At 42.8% G+C, this 16,224-nt stretch overlaps 1 protein-coding gene and 1 pseudogene across 3 annotated transcripts in view; both read left to right on the top strand.

The window, feature by feature from the left end:
- The window catches only part of LOC109867390 (non-muscle caldesmon), a 67,784-nt gene that overhangs the window by 49,824 nt on the left and 1,736 nt on the right, over window positions 1–16,224 (top strand). For 2 of the 3 annotated variants that reach the window (XM_031801262.1, XM_020456536.2), the window contains exons 10-12: window positions 3,732–3,830; window positions 5,850–5,933; window positions 6,053–6,164. In XM_031801262.1, coding sequence (XP_031657122.1) covers window positions 3,732–3,830; window positions 5,850–5,933; window positions 6,053–6,164 — 295 coding nt within the window. The remainder of the gene's footprint in view (window positions 1–3,731; window positions 3,831–5,849; window positions 5,934–6,052; window positions 6,165–16,224) is intronic. The other variant, XM_031801261.1, reaches the window with a different exon arrangement.
- LOC116356288 (uncharacterized) lies at window positions 7,750–8,760 on the top strand (annotated as a pseudogene).

The raw sequence follows: 16,224 nt of genomic DNA, 5'->3' as shown, positions 1-16,224 counted from the left end.
GTGGAGGGCAATAGCGATTGCATCATCTGTGGATCTGTTGGGCTGGTATGCCAATTGGAGTGGGTCTAGGGTTTCTGGGATAATGGTGTTGATGTGAAGCCATGACCAGCCTTTCTAAGCACTTCATGGCTAGAGATGTGAGTGCTATGGGTCGGTAGTCATTTAGGCAGGTTACCTTAGTGTTCTGCTTAAAACATGTTGGTATTACAGACTCGGACAGGGAGAGGTTGAAAATGTCAGTGAAGACACTTGCCAGTTGGTCAGCGCATGCTCGCAGTATACGTCCTGGTAATCCATCTGGCCCCGCGGCCTTGTGAATGTTGACCTGTTTAAAAGTCTTACTCACATCGGCTGCGGAGAGCGTGATGACACAGTCTTCCGGAAAAGCTGGTGCTCTCATGCATGTTTCAGTGTAATTTGCCTCGAAGCGAGCATAGAAGTAGTTTAGCTCGTCTGGTAGGCTTGTGTCACTGGGCAGCTTTCTGCAGTGCTTCCCTTTGTAGTCTGTAATGGTTTGCAAGCCGTGCCAAATCCGACGAGCTTCAGTGCCGGTGTAGTACGATTCGATCTTCGTCCTGTATTGACACTTTGCCTGTTAGATGATTCATCTGAGGGCATAGCGGGATTTTTTACAAGCTTCCGGGTCCCGCTCCTTGAAAGCGGCAGCTCTAGCCTTTAGCTCAGTGCGGATTTTGCCTGTAATCCATGGCTTTTGGTTGGGGTATGTACGTATGATCACTGTGGGGACGATGTCATCGATGCACTTATTGATGAATCCAATGACTGATGAGGTGTACTCCTCAATGTCATTGGAGGAATCCCAGAACATATTCCTGTCTGTGATAGCAAAACAGTCCTGTAGCTTAGCATCTGCTTCATCTGACCACTTTTTTATTGATCTAGTCACTGTTGCTTCCTGCTTAATTTTAGCTTGTAAGCAGGAATCAGGAGGATCGAATTACAGTCAGATTTGCCAAATCGATGGCGAGGGAGATCTTTGTATAATTCTCTGTGTGTGGAACAAAGGTGGTGCATTCTCTGTGTGTGGAACAAAGGTGGTGCATTCTCTGTGTGTGGAACAAAGGTGGTGTATTCCCTCTGTTTGCACATTTAACACGCTGATAGAAATTTGGTAAAAACTGATTTAATTTTCCCTGCATTAAAGTCCCCGGCTACTAGGAGCTCCACCTCTGGGTGACCATTTTCTTGTTTGCTTATGGTGGAATACAGCTCATTCAATGCTGTCTTATAGTGCCAGCCTCAGTATGTGGTGGTATATAAACAGCTATGAAAAATACAGATGAAAACTCTAGGTAGATAGTGTGGTCTACATCTTATCATGAGATACTCTTCCTCAGGTGAGCAATAGCTCGAGACTTTCTTAGATATCATGCACCACCTGTTATTTACACAAAAAAAACAAAGTCCGCCGCCCCTTTCTTACCAGACACCGCTGTTTTCTCCTGCCAGTACATTTTTTAACCAGCCAGCTGATAGTGTCGTTGTTCAGCCACGAATCCGTAAAGGATAAGATATTACAGGTTTGAATGTGGTAGTTTAATCTTCCGCGTAGGTCATCTATTTTATAATGCAACGTGGAAAAAGTCAAGGTGTCAAGGGGTCTGAACTTATGGAATTATGTAGTAACCAAATAAGTGTTAAACAAATCAAACCTTTTGTTATATTTGAGATTCTTCAAAGTAGCGACTCTTTGCCTTGATGACAGCTTTGCACACTCTTGGCATTCTCTCAACCAGCTTCACCTGGAATGCTTTTCCAACAGTCTTGAAGGAGTTCCCACATATGCTGAGAACTTGTTGGCTGCTTTTCTTTCACTCTGCGGTCCAACTTATCCGATTGTGGAGGCAATGTCATCTGATGCAGCACTCCATCACTCTCCTTCTTGGTCAAAATAGCCTTGACACAGCCTGGAGGAGTGTTGCGTCATTGTCCTTTTGAAAAACAAATTATAGTTCCACTAAGCGCAAACCAGATGGGATGGCGTATCACTGCAGAATGCTGTGGTAGACATGCTGGTTAAGTGTGCCTTGAATTCTAAATAAATCACTGACAGTGTCACCAGCAAAGCACCATCACACCTCCTCCTCCATGCTTCATGTTGGGAAACACACATGCGGAGATCATCCGTTCACCTACTCTTCATCTCACAAAGGCACCGTGGTTGGAACCAAAAAATCTCATCTCAAGAATCTCAAGACTCATCAGACCCAAGGACAGATTTCCACCTCTCTAATGTCCATTGCTTGTGTTTCTTGGCCCAAGCAAATCTCTTCTTATTATTGGTGTCCTTTAGTAGTGTTTTTTTGCAGCAATTATACCATGAAGGCCTGATTCATGCAGTCTACGCTGAACAGTTGATGTTGAGATGTGTCTCTGACATGAACTCTGTGAAGCATTTATTTTGGCTGCAATTTCTGTTAACTCTAATGAACTTATACAGCAGAGGTAGCTCTGGGTCTTCCTTTCCTGTGGCGGTCCTCATGAGAGCCAGTTTCATCATAGCTCTTGATGGTTTTGTGACTGCACTTAAAGAAACTTTCAAAGTTCTTGAAATGTTGCGGATTGACTGACCTTCATGTTTTAAAGTAATGATAGACTGTCGTTTCTCTTTGCTTATTTGAGCAGTTCTTGGCATAACATAGACTTGGTATTTTACCAAATAGGGCTCTCTTCTGTATACCACACCTACCTTGTCACAACACAGCTGATCAGCTCAAATACATTAAGTATTAAATACATCAATTCCCCAAATTAACTTTTAACAAGGCACACATGGTAATTGAAATGAATTCCAGGTGACTTCCTAACTAAGCTGGTTGAGAGAATGCCAAGAGTGTGCAAAGCTGTCATCGAGGCAAACTTTGAAGAATCTCAAATATAAAATATATTTTGATTTGTTTAACACTTTTTTTGGTTACCATATGATTCCATATGTGTTATTTCATACTTGTGATTTCTTCACTATTATTCTACACTGTGGAAAATCGTAAAAATAAAGAAAAACCCTTGAATAAGTAGGTGTGTCCAAACTTTTGACTGGTACTGTATAGATATAAAGTGGAGTGGCGGCAACAATTTAGCAGCAGTGCTTATGGATACAAAACATGCTCTTTTACATACAGTAGCTGCCTTGAGTTATACTGTAGACTAGAGACACAGACATACCTAGCTAGCGCTTTCAAAATACATTTTCACACTGTGCAGATGTCTAAATATGTCAGTCCTAATGCTTCTCTCCATGCTATTGTATGGGTGTGATCTCACACCTCTGTTTATAGTCCTCCCACCCCACCCCAGGCCATAGCCCCTGACCCTCCCTGATGTGTTTCATTACTGCATCTCATTCGTCGTGTGCAGGCCAAGGTTCTTTGAGGTATCCGGAAAAGGCATGGCAACTTGACCCGGGGCGAGTGGAATAACAAACACCCTGTGAGCCACGGCGGTAGGGATCAGAGGCGCTTAAGGCTGTAGTTTATTTTTACTCTCTACCACAAATGTGTGGTTTCCCCCAGCCCCTCTCTCCTTTACCTCAGAGGTATTCAATAGTATGTAGTAGTAGCTTTTAGCCTGCCCACCCAAAACCAAACCTATTGTGTGTGCTGGACAGCTACATTTATGTGTCACTGTCACAAGACACTATCGAATACATAATGAATGGAAGTGTCTTGTTGAACGCCTGAGTTGACGTATGTCTGTGTGTGTGTCAGCAGAATGCTGAGGGTCTGAAGGTGGGTGTGGCAGACCTGATCACCCAGTGGGTGAAGGGGAACCCAGATGGCACAAGCAGGAACTCGCCCCTGAGACCAGCTGTAAGTTTATCTCAGAACAGAGCTATGTACAGTATATATGGGTATACATTTACTGTATATGGCTCTGCATTTCACCAGTCTCCACCTGAGTAATCCTGGTTAACCCAGAACTAAAGTCTTGCATAGCTAGTTGGTCAGCTTCTTGATTAAGTTCTGGTTCCATAAGTGTTAAGAGAGGCGATGAAGAGATGCTAGAACAAGGAATGGAACCAGAACAAGGAGCTCCAACCTCTCTCTCTCTGCAAGTTACGGACAAGTTTATGGGCCAAATGTCTTCTCCCTTTCTGAAAATCAAGATGCCAACACCTGCGAAATCATGATTTGTCTAAATAACCTGAGACGAAAAACCCAAGCACCGGAATTAATGCTTAGCTATCAGTGCCCATAGTATAAAGAGATCTATAAAGAGATATATGGTACCATTTATGTTTATGTATTCTGCTCACAAGAGATTACCTGTGGAATATACACTACCACAAACGGCTTCCCTGTCACTATTCTCTAGCACTGGCATCCCCTTTACATAGGTGGCTTAAGGTTGGACACTGTTGTATGATGACACACGGGGTGTCGCATCCCCTTTACAGAGGTGGCTTAAGGTTGGACACTGTTGTATGATGACACACGGGGTGTCGCATCCCCTTTACAGAGGTGGCTTAAGGTTGGACACTGTTGTATGATGACACACGGGGTGTCGCATCCCCTTTACAGAGGTGGCTTAAGGTTGGACACTGTTGTATGATGACACACGGGGTGTCGCATCCCCTTTACAGAGGTGGCTTAAGGTTGGACACTGTTGTATGATGACACACGGGGTGTCGCATCCCCTTTACAGAGGTGGCTTAAGGTTGGACACTGTTGTATGATGACACACGGGGTGTCGCATCCCCTTTACAGAGGTGGCTTAAGGTTGGACACTGTTGTATGATGACACACGGGGTGTCGCATCCCCTTTACAGAGGTGGCTTAAGGTTGGACACTGTTGTATGATGACACACGGGGTGTCGCATCCCCTTTACAGAGGTGGCTTAAGGTTGGACACTGTTGTATGATGACACACGGGGTGTCGCATCCCCTTTACAGAGGTGGCTTAAGGTTGGACACTGTTGTATGATGACACACGGGGTGTCGCATCCCCTTTACAGAGGTGGCTTAAGGTTGGACACTGTTGTATGATGACACACGGGGTGTCGCATCCCCTTTACAGAGGTGGCTTAAGGTTGGACACTGTTGTATGATGACACACGGGGTGTCGCATCCCCTTTACAGAGGTGGCTTAAGGTTGGACACTGTTGTATGATGACACACGGGGTGTCGCATCCCCTTTACAGAGGTGGCTTAAGGTTGGACACTGTTGTATGATGACACACGGGGTGTCGCATCCCCTTTACAGAGGTGGCTTAAGGTTGGACACTGTTGTATGATGACACACGGGGTGTCGCATCCCCTTTACAGAGGTGGCTTAAGGTTGGACACTGTTGTATGATGACACACGGGGTGTCGCATCCCCTTTACAGAGGTGGCTTAAGGTTGGACACTGTTGTATGATGACACACGGGGTGTCGCATCCCCTTTACAGAGGTGGCTTAAGGTTGGACACTGTTGTATGATGACACACGGGGTGTAGCATCCCCTTTACAGAGACTGAATCCTTTTCATTCAAATACAGCATTAGTGAAACATTAATCTACTTCCTTTACTTTCCTTCCTCAGTCTTCTCATTTCAACTCTCTTCATGTCCTTCCCTTCTCAAGGTAACTGCCCCTTTCGCTTTCATTCCCTCTCAGTTTCCTTCTGAACTCTTCCACACGTAAGTGTTTGCAGTACAGCTGTGTACAGGCATGCGGAGAATCAGAGGAGCGTTTGTGCAGTGAGCTTCATCCAAGGCTGCCCCCTTCTGGTGTGTAATTCTGTTGTGGCGGCTCAGAACCAAAGCCAAGAGGATTGCTTGTCTTGCATGGCTGACAAAATCATTTGATATACAGCTGAGTTTCTGTTTTGGTGCTGTTCATTCCCCAGGATGTAAAAGCTGGTGACGTGATGCAGAAAAAGAACATGTGGGAGATCATTGGAGAAACATCCCCTGGGAGATTAGGGGCAAAGGTGAGCACACTCACTCGCTCGCAGACATACACATACAGTATTTGGATATTCTGTGACAAACTCAGTGTATTTACTGTGGCAAATGATTTCTGTTCTAAATCAGTCCCTATGCTTTTCAGGGCAATCCATCTGGTAAAAGGTACAAATTTGTGATGACTGCTCATGGCAAGTATGCGAAGATCCCTGTTGATGATGATGAATATATGGATGAATACACCAATGGAAAAGCAGGTGCGATGACTGGGTCTATACAATAATCATACACTTTAAAACATTACTGTAATTACCATCCAATAATAACTCATATTTTCTTAGGCAAAAAACACCTTTTTATTCTGCTGGTCCTACAGATAAAAACCAACAATTATTGACAAAATACCAGCTACAATTCAATAATATTTATTTTATCAAACACCAAAAGGGCAATAGCTTTGCCCTTGACCTTGCTGTGACCATTATCTTCACTACAGAATACATTTTCTCTATTTCATTCTGTAGTTCAAGATGAACTTTCTATGTCAAACATAAACCAAAATCAGCATTTTCCTATTCAAGTTTTTTTTTTTTCTTTTATCAAAAATATATAGAAAATAACATTTACTGTGCACTTATACAGATAAACATCAGATTGCAAAACGGTTGAACATCACTCTGTCAATAGGAGATAATGTTCTTAATCTTTTTATATAGTCCATGCATGAAACACAAACGTAAAGCATCAATAACAAGCTGACGAACCTAGAGAACCTTAAGGTCAAATGTCACTCTCAGCTCTTGACTCTTCTGGGTACCTCGTTTGAAAGCTGCATATTTGAAAACTCTGTGAAACATGCTAAATTTAACTTTCACGTTAATCCTGCATTGATGTCAATTGGGAAATTTGTGGATCTCAAATTAGGAATCTGCCCTAAGTACTTACTGTATACATTTTTCTTCGCATTTATCATCACTTGCCTCCATATCCCACAAGGCCTCCCGCTGACCCCTCATCCATCCATGCCAAAGGTCAAACACTTCCTTCATATAGTTTCCTCATCCCCCAGGAGTTAGCAACCCAAGATCTCAAATAACACTCTCAATGACCTGTACACCTAAAAAGGAAGATGGCAAAGCTGGCATTAGCATATGTAGTGTCATCAAACATTCTAACTTCTAAGAAGCGCCTGAATATCTAAAGTGTATTTGAAAAACGTACGGAAATAGCACCATTTGGAGAAATATACACTCCTTCTACTTTCATCCTCTCTTCCTTTTTCATCCTTATTTGGTTACATTACTCTGAATCCCCTGGAGTCAGATTTCTTCCGATAACCAAATCCTGCATCAATATACTGTTCAGTCTAGTTTTCAGTAGGTGGTGTGCCTAAATGCATTACACTACAGTCTCAGGACCACATTTGAAAAAAAGATGTGTGGGGGTCTGCAAAAGTCATTCATTCTCCTATCATGGTTTAACAGTGGACAAAAAAGAAGCTCTGAGATTTACTTAATCTTTGTACATTTTAATCTCACGAGATGTCTGAATTCCTTTAAGACAAAAATATATTTTTCCTTCTGCTCTGATTTTCAAGGTAATATTTTCATACTGTCAGAGAAAGAGACATTCAGACACATCCGTAACGTAGTCAGATGTCAAGTTCAGACCACATTCCCTAAGAGACCGTCTTAAATATTGTACCCTGTGTCAAGCAGAGAGACTATTACACAGGACCTGTACATTATGACTACTATGTCTACACCTGTACACAAAACATTTAACAGAAATGTTCTTCTGTTTCATCTTTACCAGTCCAAAGAGACATGGTTTAAGGACAGGTGAACCCTCTAGCTGTTCTGTTAAAGTCTTTTGGTTCCTCATCTTTATTTTTACGCCCTATGAGACCCATCTCAAACACTGTCGAAATTTTTGTAAGTGGCCTTGATGCAGCCTCTCTTAGCCTTTTGGCATCAAACTTTGGGCTGAAAAGGAGGACAGGCAGACGATGGGCGAAGGATGGAATTTCTTTTGGTGCATCCTTTGGCTGCTCTTTTTTCTCCTCCTCACTTTTGCTAGCTTCAATCACCTGCATAATCTTCTCTTTAGAGGAGAACATATCAAAGAGAAGAGAATCCCACTTCTTTGCTGCCTTGGGAGGATCGTCAGCCGTTACAGCTGCCACCATGTCTTTAAATGACACCGTTTCATCCGTTTTCGCTTCACCTCCCTCCTGCTCAGTTCCCTTTGCGGTGTCTTTCATAGGATTTGATTCTGGGAACGTAGGTTCTTCTTCCACCACCATATGCTTCTTGAGCCGTGACCAACCACTGAGTTTAGACTTCATCATGCCCTTTGGCTTTTGGATCACTTTAAGAAGGGGTGCAGCTGCTGGGAAAGAGTCTTTTCCCTCTTCCTTCTCTGTTGATGGTGTGGATGGAGCTGACACCACCTTTTCAGGTTGGGCTTCTTGGTTATCCTTTGGCTTAGCCGGAGACTGAACAGCCACCGAAGGCTTCTCAGGAGCTGAGGTCTTTCCAAGTGGAGAAGAAGTAGTCGGCTTTGTCCCTGCTGGTTTAGACTCAGAGGTTGCTTTGGTGGGCGTTTTAGGCTCTGGTGATTCCTTTAACACTTCTTGTTGTACCCTGGCTTTAGCCACAGGAGATTCTGTTTTTGAGACAGGAGGTATTGTCTTGCTGGCATCTTTGTTTGCAGCAGAAGGCACAGGGTGTTGGGTTTCTGTGGTGGGTGTCTTTGGTTTTGGGATGACTCCATAAGTTGGGGTTTTAACCTCTGGTTTCTTAGTCTCGGGTGTTGGAGATTTAGCCCATGGTCTTGTGTTGGCCACAGTTTTAACCTTTGGTGTTTCTGAAACAGGAGTTGCCATTTTGCTGGTTACAGCTATGGATAAGCTTGGTTCTGAGACATCTTCAGCTTGTGTAACAACAATTATTGGAAGCAGAAGCTTATCTGCTGGAGTCGTGGATATTATGGACTCATTTAAAGGGATTTTTTCTTTGAAGGATGCTTCCTGGTTGGACACCATGGGCAAAGGAAGTGTTTTTACAAGTAACTCTTGGGTAGGTATGTTAGATGCTTCCAACCCTTGCGTTGTGGTTTTAGATTCCTCTAGAGCATGCGTCTTAGACCTGGATATGCCAAATGAAGGTGAGACACGTTGGATTCCACCATGGGCAACATATGCAGCAGGAGTCAACCCATAATATGTATGGCTTGATTTAGGGGCCACATATGTTGGTGTATTGGGCCTTTGAAATCCAATGGATGATACCCCAGCTGTGGGAGTCTTTGGTCTTTGATAACCTGCTGGTGGTTGTGGTCTTTGATACCCAACTACTGGTGTTGTTGACCTTTGATACCCGATTGTTGGAGTCATTGGTTTAGGCTCTTCATTCGAGGGTGTCTTGGGAATTTGATATCCATATGATGGTGCAGTAGGCTTTGGTGTCTCATTGGTTGGAGTCTTGGGCCTTCGATACCCATCTGAGGGTGCTGTAGATTTTGATGTGTCTTTGGTTGGAGTCTTGGGTCTTTGGTACCCATATGAGGGTTCTGTAGGCTCTAGTGTTTTTTTTGTTGGAGTCTTGGGTCTTTGATAGGAGGGTGCAGTAGGCTTTAGTGTGATAATTGTTGGAGTATTGGGTCTTTGGTACCCATATGAGGGTGCTGTAGGCTTTAGTGTTTCTTTGGTTAGAGTCTTGGGTCTTTGATATGAGGGTTCTGTAGGAGTTGGTGTGACATTTGTTGGGGTCTTTGGTCTTTGATAGCCTAATGAAGCTGTAGAGGTCTTTGGTCTGGTAGACTCAACTATTAGAGCTTTTTGTCGAGGAGCCTCTGGTTTTAAAGTGTTTTCAGGAGGTGATTTAGGTGTAGGAGTCTCTGTCACTTCCCCATTTGGAGTTCTTGCACCCTGACTAGTTGATGGTGATTTTGAAGGCTCAGACATTGGCAGATTTTGAGAACCAGACAAAGATGGATTGGCAGAATTAGAACCAGGTGTTGGTGTTTTAGATCTATGTGCATCTATAGTAATGGGTGAGACAGCAAATAAAAGTGGGTTGGGTCTTGATATTTCAATAACAGGTGTTTTGGCACGGGACACACGATATGAGGGTGTCTTAGGTCGACCTAAATTAGTTCTTGGTGTTAAAAAGTCATGAGTTGGCGTTTTAGCTCTTTTCACTTCAGATGTAGGCGTTACACTCCTTTGGATTTCAGGTCTGGACGTTAAACCTCTTTTTACCCCAGATGTAGGTGTTGCACTCCTTTTGACTTCAGGTGTCGGTGTTAAACTTCTTTTGATTTCCGATGTCGGCGTTGTACCTTGATTCATTTTAGACGTTGCAACTCTTTTGATTTCTGATGTCGAAGTTAAATTGCTTTTCACTTCAGATGCCGGTGTTGCACTCCTTCTGATTTCAGCTGTTGGTGTTATTACCCTTCTGATGTCTGATGTGGGTGTTCTACTCCGAGGTAATGTGTCTGCAGTAAATGTCTTTCCAGTGTAATCATGCAGGGGGGACTTAGATGCAGTATATACCCGAATTTGACGGACATCAAACATCGGTTTGGGTGCTTTTAGTGTAGCTTCGGTAGCTTTAAACCGTGGACTTGGACTTTTGCGGTGTATTACTACTGGGGCTAGTCGCAGAGTAGGTTGTGTGGCAGCAGAAGTGACTGTGACAAGAGCAACTGGAGCAGGGACTGGAGGAGCAATTTGAGCAGCAGTTGTGATTGTCACTTCAGGCACAGAGGAAGTTGGCACAGGAGTTGTGGGTGCCACTGCATGTGAGACTGGCCCTGGAATGGGTGATGGGGCTGTTGGCGTAAATGTGTAGAGTGGGGCCACATGCTGGGGGAAGGTGGGTCCTGGAGCAGCATATGGCTTTGGGGAGAACCTTGTTGTACCACCAAAAGTGGCTCCTTGTTGTTGCGGGTAAGGGGATGGCACATGCCGATAGGCTGGCCTGACAGCGAATCTAGGGTGCTGTGTGTAGAAGGGTGCCTCTGGGGTTTTAGGAGGGGTTGAGTGATCACTGTGTTCCAAGTCAGGGCTTGCTTCATTCACAGGGGAGAGGTTTGAGCGGAAAGGGATCGGTGTCTTTGCCGTTTCAGGGGAAGCTTTTTTCTTGATTTTTTTCTCTGTTTTCTTGAGTAGTTTCTGGAGTCTAACATTTTCCTTGCCAGGCTTGGGCAGTAGAGCTGGAGGGTACTGCTGGGACAGCAGGCCTGGTTCAGTGACATTGCTATAACTGGCAGCCATGAGCAGTTTAACCCCCTGAAAAGAATATAAGACAGTGTGAGGAATATTTCTTTGGTTATCAATGATACGGTATTGTGTTAGAAGAAAAGGGGAAGTTTACAATCAATTCAACCCTCCTTAGAGATGCTCTCCACCCCCAAATTCAACGTATCCTGAGAGCTGCTCTCCACCCCCAAATTCAACGTATCCTTAGAGCTGCTCTCCACTCCCAAATTCAACAGCCCCTTAGAGCTGCTCTCTACCCCCATCTCGACCCATGGTATACACACTTAGAAAAAAATTTGCTAAATAGAACCATATAGGATTCTTCATTTTGCGTAGGGTTCTACCTAGAACCCTCTGTGATGGGTTCTTCCTAGAACCTTTTATAAATGGTTCTATGAAGAACCCTTTTATTATCTTAAGATCCTTCCTAAAACCGTCTATGAAGTGTTCTACCAAGAACCCTTATCTTCTTCCTAGAACCCTCTGAACGGTTACACCAGCCATATTAGTATTTACAATACATAACACATACCATAATGCCTTTCTTTGAGGGCCACAGTGGTGGTGTTATAAAACAATTATTTATTTATAAAAAATGTTGGGCCTTACTGCCATTAGCCCATACAAACGCATTGAGTAACAGATTCACTACATGAAACAAAAGATAGTCCCCCCCAAAAAATCTAAAGGAAGTTTGTTCTGAAGTGTTTGTCCTATATCTGAGCGATATACAGTGCCTTGCAAAAGTATTCACCCCCTTGGCGTTTTTCCTATGTTGTTGCATTACAACCTGTAATTTAAATGGATTTTTATTTGGATTTCATGTAATGGACATACACAAAATAGTCCCAAATAGTCCAATAGTCCAAATTGGTGAAGTGAAATGAAAAATGTACTTGTTTAAAAAAGAAATTAAAAGAACAAAGAAATAAGAAAAAGTGTTGTGTGAAGTGAAATTAAATAAATTACTTGTTTCAAAAAAATTCTCCCTCCCCAAAAATTATGGAAAATTGGTGTGTGCATATGTATTCACCCCCTTTGCTATGAAGCCCCTAAATAAGATCTGGTGCAAGCAATTACCTTCAGAAGTCACACAATTAATTAAATAAAGTCCACCTGTGTGCAATCTAAGTGTCACATGATCTGTCAGATGATCTCAGTATATATACACCTGTTCTGAATGGCCCCAGAGTCTGCAACACCACTAAGCAAGAAGCTCTCCAAACAGGTCAGGGACAAAGTTGTGGAGAAATACAGATCAGGGTTGGGTTATAAAAAAATATCAGAAACTTTGAACATCCCTCGGAGCACCATTAAATTAATTATAAAAAAATGGAAAGAATATGGCACCACAACAAACCTGCCAAGAGAGAGCCGCCCACCAAAACTCACGGACCAAGCAAGGAGGGCATTAATCAGAGAGGCAACAAAGAGACCACAGATAACCCTGAAGGAGCTGCAAAGCTCCACAGCGGAGATTGGAGTACCTTTCCATAGGACCACTTTATGCCGTACACTCCACAGAGCTGGGCTTGACGGAAGAGTGGCCAGAAAAAAGCCATTGATTAAAGAAAAAAATAAGCAAACACGTTTGGTGTTCACCAAAAGGCATGTGGGAGACTCCCCAAACATATGGAAGAAGGTACGCTGTTCAGATGAGACTAAAATTTAGCTTTTTGGCAATCAAGAAAAATGCTATGTCTGGCACAAACCCAACACCTCTCATCACCCCAAGAAAAGCATTCTTGTCATCGGCAGGGACTGGGAAACTGCTCAGATTTGAAGGATTGATGGATGGCGCTAAATACAGGGAAATTATTGAGGGGAACCTGTTTCAGTCTTCCAGAGATTTGAGACTGGGACGGTGGTTCACCTTCCAGCAGGACAATGATCCTAAGCATACTGCTAAAGCAACACTCGAGTGGTTTAAGGGGAAACATTTAAATGTTTTGGAATGGCCTCGTCAAAGCTCAGACCTCAATCCAATGGAGAATCTGTGGTATGACTTATAGATTGCTGTACACCAGCAGGAACCCTTCCAACTTGAAGGAGCTGGAGCAGTTTTGCCTTGAATGGGCAGAAATCCCAGTGGCTAGATGTGCCAAGCTTATAAAGACATACCCCAAGAGACTTGCAGCTATAATTTCTGCAAAATGTGGCCCTACAATGTATTGACTTTGGGGGGTGAATAGTTATGCACGCTAAAGTTTTCAGTTTTTTTGTCTTATTTCTTGTTTGTTTCACACATTTTTTTTTCATTTTGCATCTTCAAAATGGTAGGCATGTCAAATGATAAAAAAACTAAATTATATTTAAGGCAACAAAATAGGAGAAATGCGAAGGGGGGTGAATACTTTCGTATGGCACTGTAAAAAAGATCAGGAAACATTTGTTATATATTTTTTTAACATGTTTTTAACCCCCTGTTTTTGGCACTAAACACCCAACATGTACATGTTCGTGAGAGTCTCACCTTTGCACATAGTAGTGTGTAGCCCATACTGTTCATATGCTACAGACAGAAGTTGGCAGATCAACTGTACCAACTTCAGACAAGTCCCAAGACGCTTGTGGGCAAAACGGAGTCATAGAGCAAAACTGAGAACACCATGTTCCATAGAGTGGTCATAATATACTGAACAAAAATATAAACGCAATATGTAAATTGTTGGTCCCATGTTTCATGATAAAAGATCCCAAAAATGATTTGTAATTTTTTTTGGCACAAATGAGTTTACATTCCTGTTAGTGAGAATTTCTCCTTTGCCAAGATAATCCATCCATCTGACAGGTGTGGTATATCAAAAACTAATTAAACAGCATGATCATTACACAGGTGCACCTTCTGCTGGGGACAATAAAAGGCCACTTTAAAATGTGCAGTTTTGTCACACAACACAATGCCACAGATGTCTAAAGCTTTAAGGAAGAGTGCCATTGGCATGCTGACTGCAGGAATGTCCACCAGAGCTGTTGGCAGAGATTTTAATGTTAATTTCTCTACCATAAGCCGCCTCCAACGTTGTTTTAGAGAATTTGGCTGTCCATCCAACCGGCCTCACGCAGACCACGTGTAACCACGCCAGCCCAGGACTTCCACATCCAGCTTCTTCCCCTGCAGGATTGTCTGAGACCAGACAACTGATGAAACAAGAATTTCTGTCTGTAATAAATCCCTTTCGTGGGGAAAAACGAATTATGATTGGCTGGGCCTGGCTACCCTGTGGGTGGGCCTAGCTCCCAAGTGGGTGACCCTATGCCCACCTAGGCCCACCCATGGTTGCTCCCCTGCACGGTCATATGAAATCCATAGATTAGGGCCTAATGAAATTATTTCAATTGACTGATTTCCTGAAGTGAAATGTAACTCGGTAAAATTGTTGAAATTATTGCATGTTAAGTTTATATTTTTGTTCAGTATAGTTTGTAGGCCAAACCATTTGGAAACTACAGATGATTTTCTTGTCTCATGGTCTGACAAAACACCACTCTAGCTCTGTCACCTTTCACCGCAGATGCAGAAGTGCGACATAGTCGGATGTGGTGGATTGCGATTGGATCTCTAGCTTAAACTGACACATTTTTATGGGAATTTTTTTATTATGCTAATTACATTTCCACGGGTGCGGACATCGACCAGAGTTGTTTTTAATGACTTGCAACCCCCTTTCAGAATGACTGCCAGGGTAGGGAAAATGTATATATGAGACTACCTAAACCATCTAAACTGTAACAACCATCTCAGTAACAAGTGCAATAATTCTGGCTACTAACAGATTGGATTAGTTTAGAAAAACCTATGTTATTTATCTTTATGTGGCATAAGATCAGTCAATAATTGTACATGCAATAACACAGATAGTTAGGCAAACAATTCTAAAAATCGACCTGCTGTAGAGCATGCTGAAAAATATGATAATAATGGGCATGGTTTTGAGTGTTTTACTCAGCATAGAGTAAAAATAACACAATGACACTCCAACACACCAACACATGGGGTTATTTTACATCACTGAGTGTTAATTTACCTCTTTACAGAATTAGGGCTCTATTCAATCTGCGTTGTGGAAGTTCAGCATATTGAAATTTAAAGGCAATGTTCCCGCTTTAGAGGAGACTGCATTCACCGTAAATGCTGCATATCGGCCGGCTGCGACACAGCCCGGGATCAAACCCGGATCTGCAGTGACGCCTCTAGCATTGCGATGTAGTGCCTTAGACCACTGTGCCACTCGGGAGGCCTCAGGAAGAGTCTGGGTGATTCCAAACGTCTTCCAATTAAGAATGATGGAGGCCACTGTGTTCTTAGGGACCTTTAATACTGCAGATTTTTTTTGTTACCCTCCCCCAGATCTGTGCCTCGACACAACCCTGTCTCTGAGCTCTACGGACATTTCCTTCAACCTCGTGGCTTGTTTTTTTCTCTGACATGCACTATCAACTGTGGGGCCTTATATAGACAGGTGTGTGCCTTTCCAAATCATGTCCGTTCAATTGAATTTAACACAGGTGGACTCCAATAACGTTGCAGAAACATCTCAAGGATGATCAATGGAAACAGGATGCACCTGAGCTCAATTTCGAGTCTCATAGTAAAGGGTCTGAATACTTATGTAAATAAGGTATTTCAGTTTATTTTATTTTATTGATTTAGCAAACATTTCTAAAACCCTGTTTTTGCTTTGTCATTATGGGGTATTGTGTGTTGATTGATGAGGGGGAAAAATAATGTAATCCATTTTAGAATAAGGCTTTAACGTAACAAAATGTGGAAAAAGTCAACGTGTCTGAATACTTTCCGAAGGCATTGTAGGTACAGTTTAAACCATTTTTTAAAACTCTACAGGGTTCAGGTTTAAACACTGAGGTAAACACTAACGCTCAAGTCACTACAGAAAGAAAGAAAAATACAATAAAAAGCATTTTCAAATTCAGAAGGGTTCTATGTCGAACCTTGCCTTCCAAAGAACCTTCAGAAGGGTTCTATGTCGAACCTTGCCTTCCAAAGAACCTTCAGAAGGGTTCTATGTTGAACCTTGCCTTCCAAA

Source organism: Oncorhynchus kisutch, linkage group LG22 (assembly GCF_002021735.2).
Source record: "Oncorhynchus kisutch isolate 150728-3 linkage group LG22, Okis_V2, whole genome shotgun sequence".
NCBI lineage: Eukaryota > Metazoa > Chordata > Actinopteri > Salmoniformes > Salmonidae > Oncorhynchus > Oncorhynchus kisutch.
The sequence above is the reverse complement of the archived record's forward strand: the minus strand, read 5'-3'. Positions and strand labels throughout refer to the sequence as shown.